The sequence below is a fragment of the Labrus bergylta genome, chromosome 4 (genome assembly GCF_963930695.1).
Source record: "Labrus bergylta chromosome 4, fLabBer1.1, whole genome shotgun sequence".
Lineage (NCBI taxonomy): Eukaryota > Metazoa > Chordata > Actinopteri > Labriformes > Labridae > Labrus > Labrus bergylta.
In genome coordinates, this window is record NC_089198.1 from 27,982,327 (window position 1) to 28,003,196 (window position 20,870).

Genomic DNA, 20,870 nt, shown 5'->3' on the forward strand with positions numbered 1-20,870 from the left:
CCAGCAGGCAAGACTGATGAACCTCACGCCAAAATGGACTGAGGATAGTCTGAGCTGCAGGCTGAAGAGTTCTCAAGCACTAAAAACTGACCCCTGGTGTGAATAGAACTTTGAAAAATCAAAGGTTATCATGCAGCTTCTGAAGGAGTGTGATCATGCCAGTATTCTTCCATATAGGCTAACTCTTATATGAGTGGGCCCGTTTTGTTTGTGGTATTTGGATGGTCTAGAAACGTAAGCATAGAATGTATGACACCCAAAAACAAAATGGACTAATGTGACAGCTGTTTGCTAAGCTTTCAGGGTGTCACTTCCCTTCAGTCGTTTGCAAAGTTGGTAGTTGTTTGGTTTTCTATTTAAGATACTGACTGGCAAAGTGCTATGTTTAACAGCCTTGTGCTAAGAAAAAAAGTAAAGAAAATGACATAAAGGAACGAATGTAACAGAGTTATGTTACTGAATCAGATTTGGGATCAAATTGACATCTTGTCCCGGCCACACACACACACACACACACACACAGTTTCCAAAGTGCATCTGAATTCTGATCTCTGAGCAGCTTGGCTTCATCACCTGGGTATCAGATTATATGTGTACCATGCTGCCCCCTACAGGCCATCTGAAAAGTGCATCCCCACAGCATCCAGCTCTAACAGAAGCCCCACACATTACAGCACAAGTTCACTTCACACAGACATCACCTCCACGGAGTCTGAGCGCCACATCAAAATGAAAAACATGAAGTTATATGGGGGGGAGGGCGTGTTTTTAAAAGTTTTAAATGTATCTCTAATAGTATCGACAGCAGGCATCCCCCTCAGACAGCCCGCTCATTGTCTATATTATATATTGATTGAACATGAATTCAGGCTAATGCTTCTTTTTCCACACAGATAATGCCATAAAGGCGACAGCAGAAATGACCTCTTTAGGGGCTTAATGACACTCTGAATGTTAAGTCCCTCCAGGCAATCTACAACCATTATTACGCTGACGGTCAAAGTCTGCACTATTATTATTTCAGTCATTCTAATAAGTCAATTCACTATCTGCTACTAATCCCTCAACTTCCCCCCCCCCCACTCTTCACAAAGCTTTGAATAGACTTACAGCAAATGAAGTTGCATATGTATGGAGATGATTAGGTTGAGCAGGAGGGATGAAGTCTGCATCAGCAATTAGGCAACAGAGTGACACAACAAATCCCTCTCATATAAAGTGAAGTTTCAAAGAAAATTGATGAAGCAAACACTTTTCTTAAACATTGTTTTACAGCTGGAAATAAAGCTATAATGTAAGTGGAGCAATTCTATGAAGAATATAGACTTTGATTTCACTTTTAAACCTGATTATTTAAGTTAAAAAAAAAAAAAAGTTAAGTGGAATCCTCTGCTCACAATCTTGAGAATGTAAGTGTTTCTACACAATTCTTTTAGGGAAAGGCAATAGAAAACGAAGAATGAAACACATATGGTTGAGAGGTGCTTGGCTTGTGAAATTTCATGTTTTGCATACAAGCAAAAGTGTTGTTTTGCACTTTGGATGTAAAACGCAGAGAAATGTGGGATGCAAAGACCATCTGCCCTCCACAAAGAATTATACAGATTTAAGGTTTCAGGTTAAAGTAACAGTAAACTCCGTTGAAATGGTCACTAAAATGTTGTAAATTCAGCTGTCCATGAGTTCAGGGTGAAATAATAAGAGTAGGTCTCTTTTGGCTTAACACCTCGCCGTATGCGCGCACTAGACGGTGACACTTTGGCACACGTAGTACATCCTCTAAGGTTAATCACATTAGACAGCAATTATGAAGGTAAAGTTAGACACAAACACTGAACTCCTTAAAGTTGTTTTCATGTAAATAGGGGCATTGAAAGCCACAACACTGCCCCGGTGCCTTCAACGCACCTGCTCGCTACGCACAGCGGAAGGTGACAGCAAAACTACTAATGAGTGCAGGTGTTCAAAACTGAACTGTCATCTTCTCGTAACTTCATTTTAACGCTATCTCTGCTCACAATTACACCACGAAACATCAGTAGCTGCCAGACAAAAAAAAAAAAAAACAGGCAAACAGAGTTTAAGTGCTTTTCCCTCCACTTCGTCTCCGGGCTGTGGCGTACAAACAGGACAGCGCTTTTGTTCCGTGCAAACATGTCCAAGTAATCCTCCTTACCTTTAAAAACTTCCCCTCTGGCGGACAACAGCAGCGTTAATGCAGCAAACAAGCAATTCAGAACTTTATCCATGTCGACAGCGGCGTAGTTGCGTTAACCCCCAGCCGCGGGGTTAACTAGGAACTCTTCTTGTCTTTATTTGCAACTTGAATCCTACATACACTTTCACCCGTGTTAAATCTAAAGTGTCTTTGCGCCCCCTGCCCTCCGTCCCTCCACGTACTGTCGGCTTTGTGAGAGGACTCTGTCGCCGACACGGCTGCTCCTTGCCGGCTTGCTCCACACTTCTTGGAGGAGGAATGTGTGAGTGAGTCCTGATTCCTGAATTACGCGTGGATTGAGTGGTCCGGCAGCTCCAGGAGAGCAGCAACTGTGCGCACGCTGTCTAGCCGGTAGAGGGCGTTCGTGAGGCCCGTTTGTGAGTGGAGAGAGGACAGGCGGAGCAGTCCCCTCCTCCAGCGCCTGAAAGTGGCTGTTTGGTGTCTATTTGTATTAAACATGGACACAGAAAGAAAGAGAGGTACAGACGCTCATTAAGAGCGGTGGGGTGTAAACTCAGTCAGCCATCATTAATCTAATGTAAAAAAAAAAAAGTCTGTAAAAGTAATATTTTGTAAAAACCATGTTTTTGGTTTCATTTTCACCATAGTTAAGTCTATGAAGAGTGGCTCGCTCTAATTTCTTCAACATGTTTATATTGAGGTAGTTCAGCGTATTCAATAATGTTAATTGCATCATTTTTCGGTTGTGTCATGTTTGACAGAACATAGGTTGCTTTGAATAAAAGCATTGCTGAAATATATAATAAGGACAGTATGTTAGTCTGTAGTATATCATGGTGTTAGAGGTCAATATTTGACCCAAGAGTTCATGTGTTTTGGCTGAAAGTTACACAACAGTGAGATTGTTCTTCTTCAAAGGTCAAAGGTCAAAAAGAGCCTAGACTGTGTAAAGTGGGCTTTTTAAAACCATGTTTTGACACATTAGAGAGATGAACTATAATTCTTAAGCTATTGTTCGAGTTCTTGTCGAAAGGCATTGCATCAGTTACAAGTTACGTGAGAAAACATTTTTACTGTTCTTGAATAAATGTCAAATTCAAGGAATCCTTATGAGTATCAGTCTGCTGTTTTTCTAACCTTATTCTCATTTCAATCTTATTCAGGGACTGTTTATGTACCAAGAAAGAATATTCAGAATCCTGGATAATGTGTCAACACAGTCATCTGGTTTCTATTGGAGAACTCCAGGTAGCATATCCCAGTTACTTAAATCCAGGACATAGTATATCCAGGTTTTAGAAATCAGTATGAAACGTATATAAAAACCAATCATAGACAGAATATAAAGACACATATAAACGCTCAGTTTGGTCACCGCTAACAAAATGTGTTTTCTGATAACATTTCTCCACTGGAACACTGAATAAGCTATGAGTATCTCAGCTAAGTAACTTAATATTTCATTTCAGTGTGTGCCAGCTGGATTCTTAACTTTCACCTTGGTTGTCCTCTCTGATCAAACTCACACATTGATTCTATTTAATGGGAGACATGGCTGACCTTCAAGGACCCCATTGGTTGACCAAAACTGGACTGCACCATCACACAATTTTAATCAGCTACACTGAGTCATTAATGAAGCCTTATTTTAATATGTGCAAATATTTGTTCAAAAATGAGTCTTATCTGAGTCGGCGAGTGCAAACAAACAGAAGAGTATTCTCCCAGCGATATCAAACAGAGGGATGGAGGAGCAACTAATGACAAAGTCAACCAATGTCATTCCCCTATTGTTTTTGCATGCATAAACACACATGGCTGTTTCACTTGTACCAGCAGTTTTCTTCGCTAATTAAAATGCAGCCAGATTGACATGGGTCTACATTTAGTCTCAAAATGACCCCTGTTGTCAAGGATATGCGGCTCCAGTTGTTGTTTTTCTACATAAAGACACCAAACAATGGCTGAAGCATTTCATAGAAACGCCACATGTCTTTTTGTGGTGTTTAGGTATTGTCTTGGCTGCTAACGTTATGTTGCCAGGAATGCATGAATACCAGACTGAGCAGAGCTGTCATGGGAATTGATGAGAATGAAAACTCCTCCGATTGGACAAAGGAATGAATGGATGGCATCATTGTTTGCACCCATGATAGAGGAGAGGGTGTGTGTTATGTGTGTGATTGAGGGCTGTGTTTCAGTAGCTCTCCATAAACACAGTAAGTCATGTTCTACACATATGTAATGTGCCACACTAGTGGTTTGCAACCCTTTTGTCTGATGAGGCTTCTCTCACTGACCTATCAGATCAACTATAAAGTGCCCTCTCATCAACAACTGTAAGCTCATACAAAAATATGTCTATATATATTATAGTTTAAAATATACTTTAAACCGTTTTTTATACAGAAGACTAGTCACGTTTTCATTCGACTGGTTTGGTCTATAGGCTAATTGAAGCAACAGAATTTGGTCATCTCTCCTTCATACCCTTATTTTATTTTTCTTAATTATACACAAGCTATAGTTTCCCGACATTGTTCAAATAGCCTACCTTTAGCTAACTTTAGGTAAATTATTTAAACTGCTAATACATTACTATTATTAAACTAAATTATCTTTCTATTTCTTGAGATAACTATTTTAGTGATTTATATTTTATTTAAGTTGTAATCTATTGATTGATTTGTTTTTAGCTAACTATATCCTTTTGGCTAAGTTTGACCATTTACTTTAGTTGACTGGATTAACTCTCAAACTATTACTTTTAGTTAACTGATTGACCATTTATCCTTTCAGCCCAACCATTTCAACATTATTTATCACATAGATATTTACACAATTTTTGCAGTACTTCTAGTTATTTATTGTATTTAACTGCAGATCAATAAGCCATACTTTTAGCAAACTAGTGCAACTGTTAGTTCAATATTAGCTAACAATTTTTACTTTTGGGCTAACTATTTCAACCCATATTAATTCCGACTGTCATTCTGTTACTTTTAGCTAACCTTTTTATCAATATCCTTCTATCTAGCTATATTTAAATTAACATTTTATCTATTACGTTCAACGAAGTGTATGGCAGTGCCTTTCTTTAAGCTTAGTAATGAGACACTTTGTGAGCCTCTCGCTAAAATTAGCTTCAAAGTTACAGCTTACTCTTTGAATCATTTGCTAATCACTTTTACCTAACTATTTCAACTTTTTAGGCATATCAAGCTAACTATTTCCATCATTTATCCTTTGGCTTATTATTTTAGCTGGTAACTTTAGCTTACTATTTGACAATGTATCTTTCTAGTTAGCTTTTTCAACATTTTACGCATTTCTTTAATCTAAATATTTCAAATGTTGATACATTTCTTTTTGTTAATTAATGTTTTTTGAGAAAATTTCCACTTGTTAAAAGGTACAGTCTGTAGCCATGTTCATTGCAACTTGTAAAAACAATATTCTAATTGGGCCCCTCCTCTTGGCCTAATCGCCACGCGAAGGGCATGTCCATTGCATGGTTAGTGTGTACTGACTGTACCTACACTGAAAGCTACCTGAGAACATTACATTAATGTAATAAAGTGATGGAAAAGCCGATAATTTAGCAAGCTAGCATAAATTAAACGGCGGTGTTTGGCACTGGCATGTCCAACAGAAAGCAGGCCAACCTGCGGTTTACCCACATTTTGGAATGAGCTTCATCCTCATGGCGTTTCACTTCGCTACGATTATATTTTATTCTTCTTTGGCGGTTTAAATGGTGACCAAAAAGGCTACCACTTGCTATCTTAGACTTAGAAAACTTTATTCATCCCTGAAGGCAATTCTGTTCCATGCACGCTATCTTTATAGTCATCATAATCACCGGGTATTAAGATTGTACAGCCAGCTGAATATGTGGATGTATTTTTAATTAAATCATAATTCCATATTGTAAATTATATTTACCTGCAGATATACCTGTTTCTCCATCTATGAGACAGTATAACGAGCCTGTGTACCAATTCCACCTTTACAAATAATGCATGCTGGCCTGCCATACACAGTATAACCTTTAAAAGCTTTCTTTCATCACACTTTAAAAGCAAGACACAAGAAAGACCATGACATCACACTGATTGGATTGGAGGAAGTGGCACCAAAACAGATGCCAGACCAGGATCAAAAGATTCCACGTTTAGGCTTTAAAGGTTAGGACAGTGGCCATTTCAGTGACTCACTCCTGCTCATCTCTGAACAACATCCTGAGCCAGAGAGTAGGAGTTATAGACATTTTATCATGGAGAGACACCACCAGCCAATGAGGAACCTCTCGGCATTCAACAAATCTGCCATTTTCACTCAGCGGGATCCCTTTGAATCGGTTAAACATGAGTGCAATGAGCTAAATAACACCATGCAGTAATTGACATAAGTGGCAGTGTAATTCTGTTTGTCAATAAATGCCAATCAACTCCCTCTATGTGAGAAGTCTCAGTGTGACTGAAGAAATCAAAGAACTTCAACTGCACTCCCGAGAAAGACTAAATAAGCCTCTCCTTGTGTGGCTGCCAGACAACAGTGATTTTGTCATTTAATTCCATTGTGATTATCCCGTGCCTTGATTGTCAAAAGCTCGATATGGGATTGATTAGCTGTCCTTCATTATGGGAAGTCACTGACTGCTACTGATGCTAAACTGTTTTCGAAGCTTTGCCTTATGAATACAAAATACCTTTGAACAAAGGTGCCAATATGCACTCACAGTTATTATATTTCACAGTCTTATTTGTCTTATTAAAAAGCAAAATTATTGGAGCAAACAGCAATTAAATAGAATCAGTAAATCCTACAAAGCCTCCTAACTGCAGTCATGTGTGATCCCCGGTGTACAGCTGACCACTAGTGAGTGAGCAGCAGTAAGGTTGATTGTCACACTGTAAAAGGTAATTTTAATTAATTGTCACCCTGGATAAAGTTTCCTTTCTTTGACTATACACAAGAGACTGTTTGCATTTCCTGAAGGGATCCCAGACAGTACTTTGGTTCTGATTAAAAGTTTTAGTCTTAGGGAAAGTCTTTGAGTGTTTATAAATATCTAGGTTACATAATGATGTTAAACAAGTGAAACAAGCAGACAAAGTCCTTGTTTATTATATTATCACTAGAAAAGTAAGAACACCACAAAACACTGAAAAATTCAGGTCATCAGACTGACAGTGATGCAATTTCTTCATAGGAGCTTTATTTGACAGCATGTCCCATGATCACTATCTAGGACAAAGACCTATTCAGGTTCATCTATCATGAATGTGTGTGTGTGTGTGTGAGTGTGTGTGTGTGTGTGTGTGTGCGTGTGTGTGTGTGCATGTGTGTGTGTCCGTAAGCACTGCACTGAAAGAGAGCGAGCAGAGAGGGTGAGCTTGGTATTCCCTTTGATAAATGTAGTAACATGTAGCTACCAACAGAGGTCACTTTTCTGCCTTTTTCTGAAGTCTTCTGAATCTTCATTGTGAGTGGTCAAATGTGTGGAAACATCTAAACCTCAGTATGCAGCCAAGTTGTCAAAAACTCAAATTTACAGGAGTGACCTTTTGGTATACAAACAAAAATCAGGTGTGTGCATGTACATTTACTCATCCTGTCGTTAAGCCTCAATGTATGTTGCAGTTCAAAACAAAGTCACTTGAATACAAGCACCTTAATGTTAGCTGTAGGAGTTATTGAAGAAGATTGTGATTTCATGATACAACATTTATTAGGAAAAACAAAGCATTAAAACTCTGTTGTAAACAAAACGATACTGAGAAGTATTCTTTGAGTGATATTTGAGAGATATCAGGATTTAAACTTCTGTTTAGAGGAAACATTTATGATGCACTTTGAAACCATGATTAATAAAAATGCATCCAACTCGTCATAAAGGTCACTTGACGTGTTCAATTCACAATCTATGTGGAACTGTAAGTGTTTAAAAGGGTGACTAAGGTACACACTCTACAGTCTTTTGGACAAACGTACCGCCTAACACAGTTTACTTACCACAGTAATGGGAAAAAATTAGCATCTATAGATCAAATTTACTACACAGAGTATGTCGTAAAATGTATTTGCAATGGAAAATGTATTTTTAATTCCTTGGGGACTTTAACTCATTTTTAGTGCAACAGAATGTGATCTCAACCTATACTTCAAAAATGTTTGGCATTTGTTTAATTATTATTTAGGCAGAAATCCTTGCTGGAAGGGTGCAATCTTTACAACTTCTTACATTTTACTCTAACAATACAACTACACCTTTTATCTGCTTTGGACAATAGGAGTGATAACAATTTTATCATCAATTAAAGAGTCCTTATAATGTCAATTTGGATTTATCCTTACATTTTTTTTAGTGTGACCACTTACAGGCTGTTTGAGAAGTTTGCTATAAATTCTTTGACCTGAATTTAATTATTTTTTCCACAGTACTCCAGATTTGCTCGGTTTTCTATGAAATTCCAGTGACGTCATGCATTGCATGATTTTTGTTCATGTCACAACATCCAACAACTTCAGAGGAGCTGCTGCCCCGCAGCCCTTGCCCTGATCTGATGGAGTGGAACAACATTTAATCAGAGTCTAAGTCCCTGTTGTCACTTGTTTTATGTATTTATTTGCAGATCTTAAGCTCTCCTGAACTGTTCTTTCCAATGACTTTACACAACTGATTCCTTTGACCTGAATGCTACAAAGAGGGGGTGAAGGTCTGTGGCTGAATGAACACTTGTGCCCTCCCCTCACTGCCACAGATGGATCAACGAGACCTGCCAGCCCATAATCAGCGGCCAAATGTAGACCTGTGAATATTTGCGTGAGCTGAGAGTCTTGTCAGGTTGTGCATAAACAAATGCTTGGACATGACACAGCACTTACTTTTCGTTTATTTTTAACCCAACCTTTACATTACATGAAAAACAGGACTTATTTATAGAGACATTGCATAATGGTCATTTGTCTTGAGTGGTGGGATCTAAATATGATCCAGCAGTGTCTGGTAACAGCGAGGACTCGCAGCATGACTAACACGTGCCAGGGGCCTGGTTTGTGCCAACATCCCAGAATGACACGCGCTTTGGATGCAAACACCCAGTAGTAGTCTTTCACGTGGGCTTGAGGTAGTTATAGAGGGCACTGAGTCCTCCTTGCAGTACCTCCTGTATGGGCTTCAGGAGGGGGTTGTGTATTATATGTAGTCCTTTATCCATCGGGTGGCATGCCAACCTCCCAAGCTTGCTCAGTAGGTACATTTCCATCGGCACATTTTGCAGGTCATTGAAGTCAACATTGAGCAGTTCTAAAGACTCCAGGAAGCACAGCGTTTTAGGCAATGTGTGAATGCTGTTCCCCTCCACGATAAGGATCTTAAGGTTTACCAAGTCCTGGATTTGGTCCGCAATGGTCTCCAATCGGTTACAAGCCAGGTGAAGAAAGACCAGGCCCTTCATGCTGTAGACACATGTTGGGATGTGGACGATTCGGTTGTGGCTGAGGTTGAGTTTGGTCAGGCTGTTCATGGTTGCCAAGCTGCCAGGAAGGCCCGTGATCTGGTTGTTAGCCAGGCTGAGTACCTCGAGTCGAGCACAGGACCCGAGCTCCTCCGGTACCTCGCTCAAACGGTTCCGGCAGGCAAAGAGCACCCGCAGCTTCTGGAGAAGGCCGATCTCAGGCGGTAGGCTCGACAGGTTGTTTCCCCACAAGTTGAGGACCACCAGGTTGTCCAGAGTTCCCAGGGCAGGGGGCAAAGAGCACAGGGAGTTCATTGATAAGTTTAGTTTTTGCAGTTCTCTGAGCTCCCAAAGCTCAACGGGGGTCCCGTTCAGTCCCCGCATGGCCAGACTGAGGGTGCTGTATCCAAAGTGTACCGTTGCATGTCTGCGGATCCTCTCAGCAGCCGAGGACAGGCTCGGCATGTCGTCCTTTCCGGCGCTCTTCCTCTTTTGGCTTACACTCAAATCATTCAGGTCCTTACTGGAGAAACTGCGAGATTGCTTCCCACCCATCGTTCTTGCAGAACTTTCGATGTGATCGCCTAAATATCAAAATGTCACTATGCAATTAGCTGAATCACCAACATTGAAAAGATTTCTACGGATACAAAAAATTGGTTTGAACGAGTCACACAGAGCATGTTCTCCAGGTTTGTTGGAGAAACTCCTGATGTTTGGCAGCAGATAGAGTCAGTCCTGGCTGAGTTTTCCCTCACAGAGTTAGGTTGCAGGCTGCTGTAACTGAGCACTATGAAGGCTCATGGTCTGTGTCTCCCAGACCAACTGCCTGTCTTACTGGATTTCATGCCCCAGCTGGTCCTGTCACTTTGCAAGTCCACAGATAGCACCCTGCTCCCCACCCACTACACGAGGGAAGGACTGGGGGTAGGATGCTGTGTGAGCCCGGTCAGCTGATGTCACTGCCATGATCTCATAGTAGAACACACCGAAATACATTGGTGTGCACAATCACATTCCTCCTTGTCACATGTTAGTTACCTTGTTGCCACACCTGCTTGCTTTTGGAAGTGTATTACATCTAGCATTTTAAATAATTCAGATATTTTACATACCATCCCTAGCTGACCTTAATCTCTTGTCACTTATTTTGCAATTGTCGGCCCCCTTTGCTTAAATGTGGAACCAAGCTGGCAGCCATGAATCATCTCTCAAAAAAGTAACAGATCTTAGAGGTATTAGTGAAACCTTATGCACAGGCATGTGCTGCTTTAATCTCAAGAGCAAAAGGACATGGAACATTTCAGTATGTTCCTGGTAAACTCCACTGTTATTCAGACGCTCATTCATGTGGCCCCAAGGGGATTATCTCCCTTTATGTACAAGCTCACACTGGGGTGCATTTACATTTCTGAATTTGTCTTTCCCCCAAGCAATTTGCACACTGAAGTGAAAAGTTCTTCAGCGCCTTTTCTCTTAAGAGTTCTTTAAGCGTCTTTGTAGTATTTACTGAGAGCTATTTGATCCGGTTCTTCTTAAGATGCCAATTTAAGATAAAGATTTAAGAGTTATATGTTTTTTTTATAAAGTGTTTGACTTGAGATATTTGAATCATTTCTGCTTAATATCGGGCATTCAGTTCAAAGATAGAGCAGAGGAAATATCCCATCATTAGTCTGTTGAGATGCTGTGTACTTTAACTTTATATTTCAATGTCAAGCAAATTAATACTTTAACTCAGCTTTTGTTTAGAGCATTTTTACTCCTATATATCAGCTCAAGTAAGTGATTCATTAACAGATTACGATTGCACAGAAAAACACATTTCTAGTTTATAAAATGTAATGCATTTATGGAATTAAAACTACACACCATCACATAAAATAAGCTCCACATTGACCCACTACAATAGTCAAATGTTGCTTGCTTACACATAGATAAATCAGAATTAGTCATCCAGTATGTTTTACATCAAAAATCACACTCATAATAGCCATCTGTCTGCTTTTAAATATTTTGATACCTTAGCAAGAAACAGTTTACTTTTAATGAGGTGGCATTTTCATAGCAGAGATTTGACATATTATGAAACATTTTTATAATGGAGTTGTAATAATTTTGCTTACAGTGACTAATCCTTCCACCATTTGTCTTTTGATTGTAGGCAGAAGAGACCATGCAGGCTCCACTCAAAACAGGCCTAGTCTTTCTATTTGCACTCATTGCTTGCCATTTGCTTTCTTGCTTTGACGGAACTGTACCAAACACTCAAGCCTTTGTACCCCAAATCACGTGCTCCACCAAAGGGCTTTACAATCGATACAGCATTTGATTCTTTCTACCTTTTTTCATTGATTCAGATAAGAAATACTTTATTAAAAACCCTTCATAAAGGGAAGAAATCCATGAGTAACTTGAGACAAACAAACAGTGGTAAGCTCCCTCTTGCAAGACGGACATACGTGTATTCGATGCCATATGTACACAATGTACGGAGCAGCATGTACACTTGGCTGCTGTTCCAATATCAGTCTTGGTAATCCTTTACTTTCTATTTCAGTTACTCTATATATTCATAATTCCATTTGAATTTAAAGCATTATTTTTCTGTGGTTTCTGTGGAGACAATGTAAACCAGATAACAGCATACAGTTAAATGTAAAATGTAGAATACTTGTATAAACCTTTCTGTACTTTGACATGTGAAATGTTGGTGTTGGAAAAATGAATTTGACTTATAGCTTCAGGTGTTGATTCAAAAATAACTTTCTCTTGTATGACTACTGTAATGACTATTTTCAGGATATAACACAAAGTTATAGGTCTTATATGCTTTAAATGGGTCATCAGTGTAACAGCTGTGAGGTATAGCAATTGTGTAGGGTTGGCTGGGGTTGTGATGCTGGGGCCTACAGCAATATATTGTAACGGGGGCCCAGAATTCCTCATGCCCCTGCACGTTATATAAATATTAGGGGTGTAAATGGGACCTTGGACCTGATCCACTTTCCTCGACAGGCTCACAGAGTATGAGGACTTAGAGTGGCCTTAGTCATCATTCTTTCCCCCAGTCCAGTAATCAAAGTACTTGGATGACAGTTAGCAGCGATATCCAACTCTTGGGACTTGGCTGCTCGGTTCTAAGCATGGCTACATCAGCACTTATGACTGACAGCTTGAATCATGTGTTTGCTGAATTGGACTCTAGAGATGTGTTGGGGTACATTGTCCATTCAGGCAGCTGCCTGTGCAGCATGTCTTGTCTGGACATTGCTTGTAAATGTTAAGAGCTTCGTATCAACATTCTGGCTGACTGCTACAAGACAAAGAGAGGGTCTGTGCTGCTGATTTTGTGTATTATGGCTGATTTCCTAAACCTATTTATATGAAAAATGACACATCAGCTGTAACCATCAGAGCAAACACATCCCCTGGGGAAACATGAGAAACCCCTGTGGCTTCATATGCATACGCCTCATTATGGGTTAACTGTAGCATTGCAATACCTGCAGAAAGCTGAGCTGGATGGACAGACGGAGGCAGGGGAGAGGAGAGAAGCTAGATAGGTAGGCTGGAAGATGGGCATATCGAATAATTATATGACAGAGAGATGTCATTATGACATATTTCTGAATAACACACCATCACCTAACACATTGTCACGATCCTGCAGGGCATGAATCTTTATTAAATGCTCTCTTTTTATCCTGTGCAAATGAATCTTCTTTTCTACCAAAGGAACAGATGTGTGGAAACAGCTTGAGATTTTTATATGACAAGAAAATGGGATTTACCACTCCTCTTGCATTCGCACAACACCTTAATACGGAGTCCCATTAGCACCAAATGAGGATGAGTTATTCACTCTGAGAACAGTTACACCCTCTAGTCCTCAGGGTGACAAAAATGATCTCATTTGAGGAAGCTCATCTGGTTATGTGGCACAATAATGACTCCGTATGAGCTACCTTTAGAGACTCAAGTTCAAGATATATGCCATTATCACTTGTTCATTACTGTGGAGGCTTCTGGCTATGACAGATGATATATGGCCTCACTGCCACAGAGTGTGCCGTAGCTGTCTCTCCTCTGTTGAAATGTAAGAAGTACCTGCCAGGACCCGGGGCTCTTTAAGGTCTATATTGCAGACACATTCCCCCCCGAAGCCAGCACTCTTATTAAAGAATATGTTCCCTCTTTAGACAGAATACAAGACAAGATCAGGTCTAAGAGACAAGAAATATGCATTTTGCAAGCCTGTTGAGTGTTCCAGACAAAATTACCGTCATGGCGTAAATGGGTAAATGGCGAGCCACTTGAGCTGATAATCTTGTATTATTCAGCAGGTGCAGATGTGAATATTCACACCACTGGACACTTTCCACTTTCCATTTGTGCACATGTACAGGCATGCGACCGGCTAATGGAGTCTGTGGAAAGTGGCTGTTCATGTTTGTCAAAAAATTGGGGATAAGTCACACATCTGAATCGCCATCTGGAAATTGGCTGCAACATTGCTCAGCCCCAAACCTCCAGGTGACACAAAGGATCTACTCAGCAATGCAAATTAGCAGGGAGGACATTTGAGGGAGTGTCCATCGAGCCTGCTTGGAGGCTGAATACGAGGCCAAAACATTACATCTCAGTAGTTTCAAATATTCATTTATTTACCAGATTGGACACACTGAGGTTGCCTCCAAGCCCTTTCTGGTGAATTCTCATCCTGGATGTAATGGTTTTTAACAAATTCATGCCTACTTTGAAGACAAATCGGTGCTAAAAGATCACAAACACAAATCCATAGCTATTCTGCATTTTCTTGGAATATTTTTCACCTCCTTATCAGCTCTTACAGAAGCAACCCCGCTGAGTATCATGTAATCTTCTAATCTCTCTCCCTTAGGCCACACATATCCAGGTATGTGTAGTTAGATCTGTAGTGAGGCAGCCAGATTCATCCTGAGATAAACTGGGACAACATGATGAATAGATAATAAAGGCACCCAGGGGAGAGCGCTATCCGGGTTAACTCCGCCGCATAAAGATACCATTTGTAATGATGGCTGGAATCAACAGGGAAGTGCAGTGAGCACAGCTAACTGGGCTCCAAAGTGACCAAATCAGTCCTGACTTTGCTGATGCAGCAGATGGGGAGAACAAACCAATTGTGGCTGTGACAACAAGAAGCGAGGTGATGAAGTACCAGCGAGCGGCCTATATGGGTCCCACCTGCTCTCAACTGCTACAAGCTACCAAGTGCTAAACACAAACAGTTGTACAGTGAGTTGTAGATGTGTTGAGATGTCAATACTTTGGGACATCAATGAGGTCAATTGATTTATTCAGAGTTCAGGCTCTGACCTCGTCACTCTTAGAAAGCTCCGCAGAGACCCAGCAGGGACAGTAATGAACATCTCCTCTGACGATCCATTATACTGAGCCTGATACCAGCAGATACGTAAAGCAGCTGCTGTGAAGGCAACATGTGGCTATTCTCCTGCTAGACACCTCAGACTACTCAGGAAATGTTAAGTAAAACTTCATGGCCTCAACATAAACTTCTGACTTTTACAGGAAATATACTGTTATTTATATTTGGTACGGTAAGTTGAAAAGTTAAAACCCTAAACACACCATGATCAATCATCACAATAATAAATCCTCACAGGCATCGCAAAAAAAAGGTAAAAATCTGCAAGACAAATTATAATTCAGCATGAAGGTTTGTTCTTTAGCATAATAATATTAGTTTGATGTCTTAAGAAAATAATTTTTTTTCCAAATTTTTGTAATTTTAAGAAGATTGTGAGTCGTCATCACTTAGCCAAATTTGAAGTAGGCTTTGCCAAAGATTGAAAACAAGTGACGCACATGGCCTAGCAGTTGGGTTATGCCCCATGAGGAGGCGATGGTCCTTCAAGCAGGGGGCCCGGGTTTTAAGTCAAACCTGGGGCTCCTTTTCCGCACATCACTCCCCACTCTCTATCCACTATCCTATCCAAATAAAGTCTAAAGCCAGAAAATAAATCGAATATTGGAGTTTGCAAGTTGTCCCTGTGCATTTTCTGGGCTCCCTCTGGGTACTCCGACTTACTCCCACAGTCCAAAGACATGCTTGTTAGGTTTGGTGACTCTAAATGCCAGTAGGTTTGAGTGTGCCTGGTTGTTTGTCTTTGTACGTCAGTCCTGTAATTGACTCGCAACCACTCCAGGGTGTACCACGCCTCTCTCCCAATGATCGCTGGGATCAGCTAAAGCCACCCACTCTGAACGGAAAAAAGCACTATAGATAATGGGTGGATGGAGAATGATTTTCCTACACATGGTTGCCACAAATTAATTATTTTAACATTGAAAAGATTCACTAATGTACAATATTTTCAGGGCCCCTGTAAGTCATGGTTCCCCTGTAATCATCATAACTTTTCTCCCCAGATACAGCACTCTGTTTGCATGCCTGGTCAGGTATTCTATTAACTTGTAGGCTAGGCTATATTTATTTCTGATCCAGTCTTGGATTAAAACCATTTCAAGGGAGCTAATTTGGAAAGCGTAGCATCACACTAAGAGGAAATATATTGTTCACAATACAAACTACTTGCATCAACATGTTTTCATGACTTATTATCAGATGAATTACTAAATTGTTGTGTTGTTGTTACCTTAAAGTTAACACTTAAAATCAACAGAGGTAGCTGGTCCTGTCAAAGAAGCCCGCCGTGTCACACCGCCATGTTTCTACAGAAACCCAGAACAGACAAGAAAACGAACGTTAACATGCATACCGTATTTTGTTTCGTTGAGTTTCACGGCCACCGTAGTTTGTCCTACACACCTAAAGCTGTGGGTCAGGGGTCAGGGGAGCAGTTGTCAGTGTGATGCATTCTGTAATATCGCCGCTAGATGTCACTAAATCTTAGAGACTAACTCTTTGGAATAAACCGCAGAAAGTATTGCTGCAAACAAAACGCGATGGGGAAAATGTGTCCAGAGTTCAGACATTTGGATGAAGTAAATCAAGATTGTTCTTACTGCAAATAATTCACAAAGGGAGATTAGAATAAGTAAAAGACAGATACTCAAAGCCTTAGGATGTCAAGAAAACCTACAAACAGATAGGCCTATAGCTAAAGCTAGCTGGCCCAAGGTTAAATTGACATTAGCATATACCACAAACACATGCTGAACCTTTCTGCTAGCAAAGTGAAGGGATGTGTTTCTGGAAAAGACAAGTCATACTAAGTCAAAACATTTTATTATTTAGCCCAAAAAAGAAGTGAAAAGGAGTCTTTAGAGTTAAGCATTACATTTGGGAGAAGTTCCAAGACAGGAAAGATAATGGTGGTCTGATATTGTATAGCTGTATGCATGACTAGCATAGGACTGTTTTTACAGTAAGACTTTTTTATTATATCAACAAATGATGTCATGTTAGCAGGAGTACTTTGAATTAAATGGTTTGTAATTTAGCTAATGAGCAGTAAAGCAGCAAAGAAAGTGGGACTCCTTTGCTTGTGTGTCAAGTGTGGTGGAGAAATTCATATTAAGAAGTTTTCTTATGACTGCAGGTGGCAGCTCAGTTTTTTCCACTGTTGCTTTTTTTTTTTTTTTTTTTGCTGTTCATATCACCAGAACCTGCAACAATAGAATCTGACAAGCTCTGCTCTAGAAATTAGGATGCCTGCCAGGCCATCACTGCCAGCGAGCCATAAATGTTTCATGTGGTGCTGATATGGTAATCATTGGATCCCTACAATGACACCTTGTGAGAGTTGGATAACGATGGCTGTCTCTCTGGCCTGTGTGACTCTGGACGTGGTCCAACAGCTGAGGCACCGCCTGAAGAGTGAATCAGCCGGTTTTAAAAAAATGCCCCCAATAGGTGGATAAAACGCTCAAAGATGATTGAATGAATGAAGGTGGCGTTATAGGCGTCATACAAAGTGGCTGGTGGACGACACCTCACAAATGCACTCCTCTGAGTTAAATATGCGTCTCGTTTCATGAGGTTTGCGAGTGGGTCCAGGTGCCTGTTGGTGGCACAGACCCAGCTGGAGGATGTGGCTGACTCGCTCTGCTGGCGCTCAGGCTGGCATACTAACAGAGCCGGGGAGGTGCTTTCACAGCGAGTTGAAAAGACACCCAGGGTTCAGAAAAACACAACTCCAGCTGCATGTCCACTAGCTTGTTTGAGCTCAGAAAAGTGTTTTTTTTTTTTTTTCAACCTGCAGTTGTATTTGTGATGAGAATATCGATCTTATGACATTAACCATCAACATCTCCCTTCGCTTGTTGCATGCAAGGCTCTGAGAGATTAATTATTGGGGTAAAAAAAAAAAAAGAAAAAAAAAGAAGAAGACATTTTCCAATCACAAGGGATGAAGCAATAAAAGGCCAGCATGTCTAAAAGAGCTTAATGTATTATTTCTGTGAAGCTTGTGTAAGCCTTTTATTAAAGTGAAACAATCTTGTCAGACACCTGTTGTTCCTGCATGGAGGTATTTATCGTCTGCCTGTGTCAGCACACTGTAATCCCTGGCTAGAACATGGCTGTATTACTAGTGTGACCTATTCTTGGTCATCATAATTTCCTGTGTATGTGTGTGTGTGTGTGTGTGTGTGTGTGTGTGTGTGTGTTTGAGAGAGAAAGAGAGAGCGATTGAGAGGCAGACATGGTGTTGAGTGTGTATTTGTGTGTGTGTGTGTGTGTGTGTGTGTGTGTGTGTGTGTGTGTGTGTGTGTGTGTGTGTGGAGTCATTGCAGGCACCCTTCAGCGATTTCAGTCGAGCTTTTTTTCTTTCCCTGACACCCAATGTCATGCAGAACAAATCGCCTATTGCTGACACCAGTGATTTCTTGTATCCAGTGCTGAGAAGTGTGTGTGGAGGCAAAACAGTTGGGTCTTACTGACGTGGGGACTTGGACAGTTCTGTGATTAAGTAGTAATGGCCCAGGACGTGACAAGGAAACAAGGGATTTCATCGGTCACGGTGCAAGAAAAAAAAACTGCACACCCTTGGGTCTACTGGCTATTTCTGAGCAAGTGCATAATCATTTCTTGAATGTTTTGTGCACCTAAACTCTTTCAAACATTATGAAAACGCATCCGGATACAGTTTTAAGGGATTGACACACATACGAAAGTTTATAAAAACAAAGAGGACTCTAATCATCCTCACCACCTTTGCCACGCCTGCCTTGGATTCCGGTGTCTGCCTCTGGGCTTAACCCACTAATTGTGGCTGGAGATCCTCGGGTATTGTTGCATGCCTGTGGCTTGGTTATATTAAGACCTGGGTATTTTAACATCAATAATGGAATCCACTATCAGCTCAGATAATCAGGGATGTGTGCAGACTGATTTATGTGTTGTTGAGGCGCAGTGTTTTGCTCCTTGGAGAGAGAGTTGTGTTATTGTCACCCACAGCTTGAGAAACAGTGAGCAAACAGCGAGATATGGAAATAAACAGTAATTAGAGGGTGATGTTTTTTTGTCAGTATATTATAGCTGTTTGAGATTTTCAGAAATGCACTTGGGTACTCAAGGTGGCTCCTGTGTGAGGTAAAAATGGTGTTATGGGGACATCTACTGGACATTTTCAGGTATGTGAGGAGTATTATTTTATTCACATCTCCTGTAGAAACATTGGTTTTGTCTGTGCTTGTTTTGTAAAAGCAGTTATTCACATTTATTGTTTTTATGCTTTTTTTACTGTTTTAGTTGTGATGTAAATGATTACAGCCAATCATAACCACACAGTCAGTTATCAGAGTGTTTCATTTTATACCTATATGGACCTCTAGCTGATACTTAGTTACACGTCTTGGTAATGGTGCATCACTTTTTCAGGTGAGTCCTTCAAATGCCCTTATCAGTGTATAAAACATAATACTACTGTTGACGTAGTTGTGAGTAACATGCTTACTGTTGCTGAAGTGCACATGTGAACTGAGAATCAGCTGTTTTGGTCAGGTGAGTGAGCACATACAAAGAATTTGACTTCAGTGAACTGAGCTCTTAATGTATGAGACAAGCATTCATAAAAAATGAAAAATGTAACTATATAAAAAAGATATTCATGCCTACATAAGACAATCTTGCAATAATATGGAGTGCAAAGGATGCTGAAAAGAACATGATAATAAATTAAATCTAAAATGTGGATTCAATTACATCAGATTATTTTCATTGTGTGCAGTGGTTAATGACAAATTTAGAGATGGTATTAAGGTTATACATGTGCTGTACAAATCCAGATACATTATTTTATTTACAGGTAAAGTGGGTGTGTTTTTTTTTTACCGGTAATTGAATTAATATTGATGACAAAGTAAATGTGCAAAATACTGACTTGTCTTTGACTATGAAACTTAAGAAAACACGCCGATTTAACATTTACTACAGAAACCCTGCATCTCCCAGAAAGTTAGAAAGTATTTTGTCTTCCAAATAACACTTACAAAGACCTGTGTGTAAGACTGTCATTTCTTTAAGAGAATGCCTTTCATGTGCTTCAAGGACGGAGGGCAGGTGCGCACCGATACGTTTTTTGCTGTCTGCTGCAGCCTGTTACTGCCCTGATTGGTGGCAGATGCAAACCAAAAAACAACGTGTTTTAGTAAACCATGTGTTTTATATGTCATGCCTAACTTTGATAATTATTATTAAAACTAAATAAACCAGTGCGATAGTCCTTTTACAGGCTCGGGAATGTTGGCTGTTATTCAGGTTAATGTCTGCATTTTGTATACATATATTTAGATGATAATTTAATGGGCAATATCATAAAGCTTCAAATAAAAGCCCATCCCAGTTTTAGGCCCAGTTTTAAAGACTAGTAAGTGAATTAAAAATAAGGAGAAAAAAGCAGCAAGACACCAAAAATAAAGATGTAGGCTACTTCAACATCAGTCCAGAAAAAGACATGATGATACTATGCGTACCAGCTGTGCAGCAGGTTGGCATACTGTCTTAAAAAGCAAGATCAAATCAGGGATTTACAACTTCATTTGTTTATTGATGTCCTAAATCTGTGCACGGTAAAATGTTCCTAATATATTCTTTGTTCTGTAAATTTACTGTTTTGTTGTCTATCCCATCTTTGACGTGTGCAATTTTCTTTTTTTTTACAGTAATTATTTAGCTTTGTTAGGCAACTGAATAAAGACTATTCAATATATAGGACGTTTAATGGGACTGGCCTACCATAAACATCAATGAGAATACA

General features: G+C 40.0%; 2 protein-coding genes across 16 annotated transcripts in view; both read right to left on the reverse strand.

The window, feature by feature from the left end:
• The window catches only part of LOC109980807 (protein tyrosine phosphatase receptor type M), a 160,093-nt gene extending 157,561 nt beyond the window's left edge, over positions 1-2,532 (reverse strand). For 7 of the 15 annotated variants that reach the window (XM_065954301.1, XM_065954302.1, XM_065954303.1 and 4 more), the window contains exon 1: positions 2,177-2,529. In XM_065954301.1, coding sequence (XP_065810373.1) covers positions 2,177-2,249 — 73 coding nt within the window. In that variant the 5' untranslated portion in view covers positions 2,250-2,529. Of the gene's footprint in view, positions 1-2,176 lie in introns of all 15 variants that reach the window. The other 8 variants (XM_065954300.1, XM_065954299.1, XM_065954298.1 and 5 more) reach the window with 3 other exon arrangements.
• A 6,248-nt stretch (positions 2,533-8,780) lies between these two features.
• On the reverse strand, positions 8,781-10,504 carry LOC109978008 (leucine-rich repeat-containing protein 30). Its single transcript, XM_020627627.2, has one exon. The coding sequence runs from the start codon at positions 10,195-10,197 to the stop codon at positions 9,298-9,300; it is 900 nt and encodes a 299-aa protein (XP_020483283.1). The 5' UTR covers positions 10,198-10,504; the 3' UTR covers positions 8,781-9,297.
• Between the last annotated feature and the right edge of the window lie 10,366 nt (positions 10,505-20,870).

Coding starts and splice junctions, on each gene's coding strand:
- LOC109978008 (XM_020627627.2), bottom strand. CDS start 10,197: ATGGGTGGGAAGCAATCTCGCAGTTTCTCCAGTAAGGACCTGAATGAT.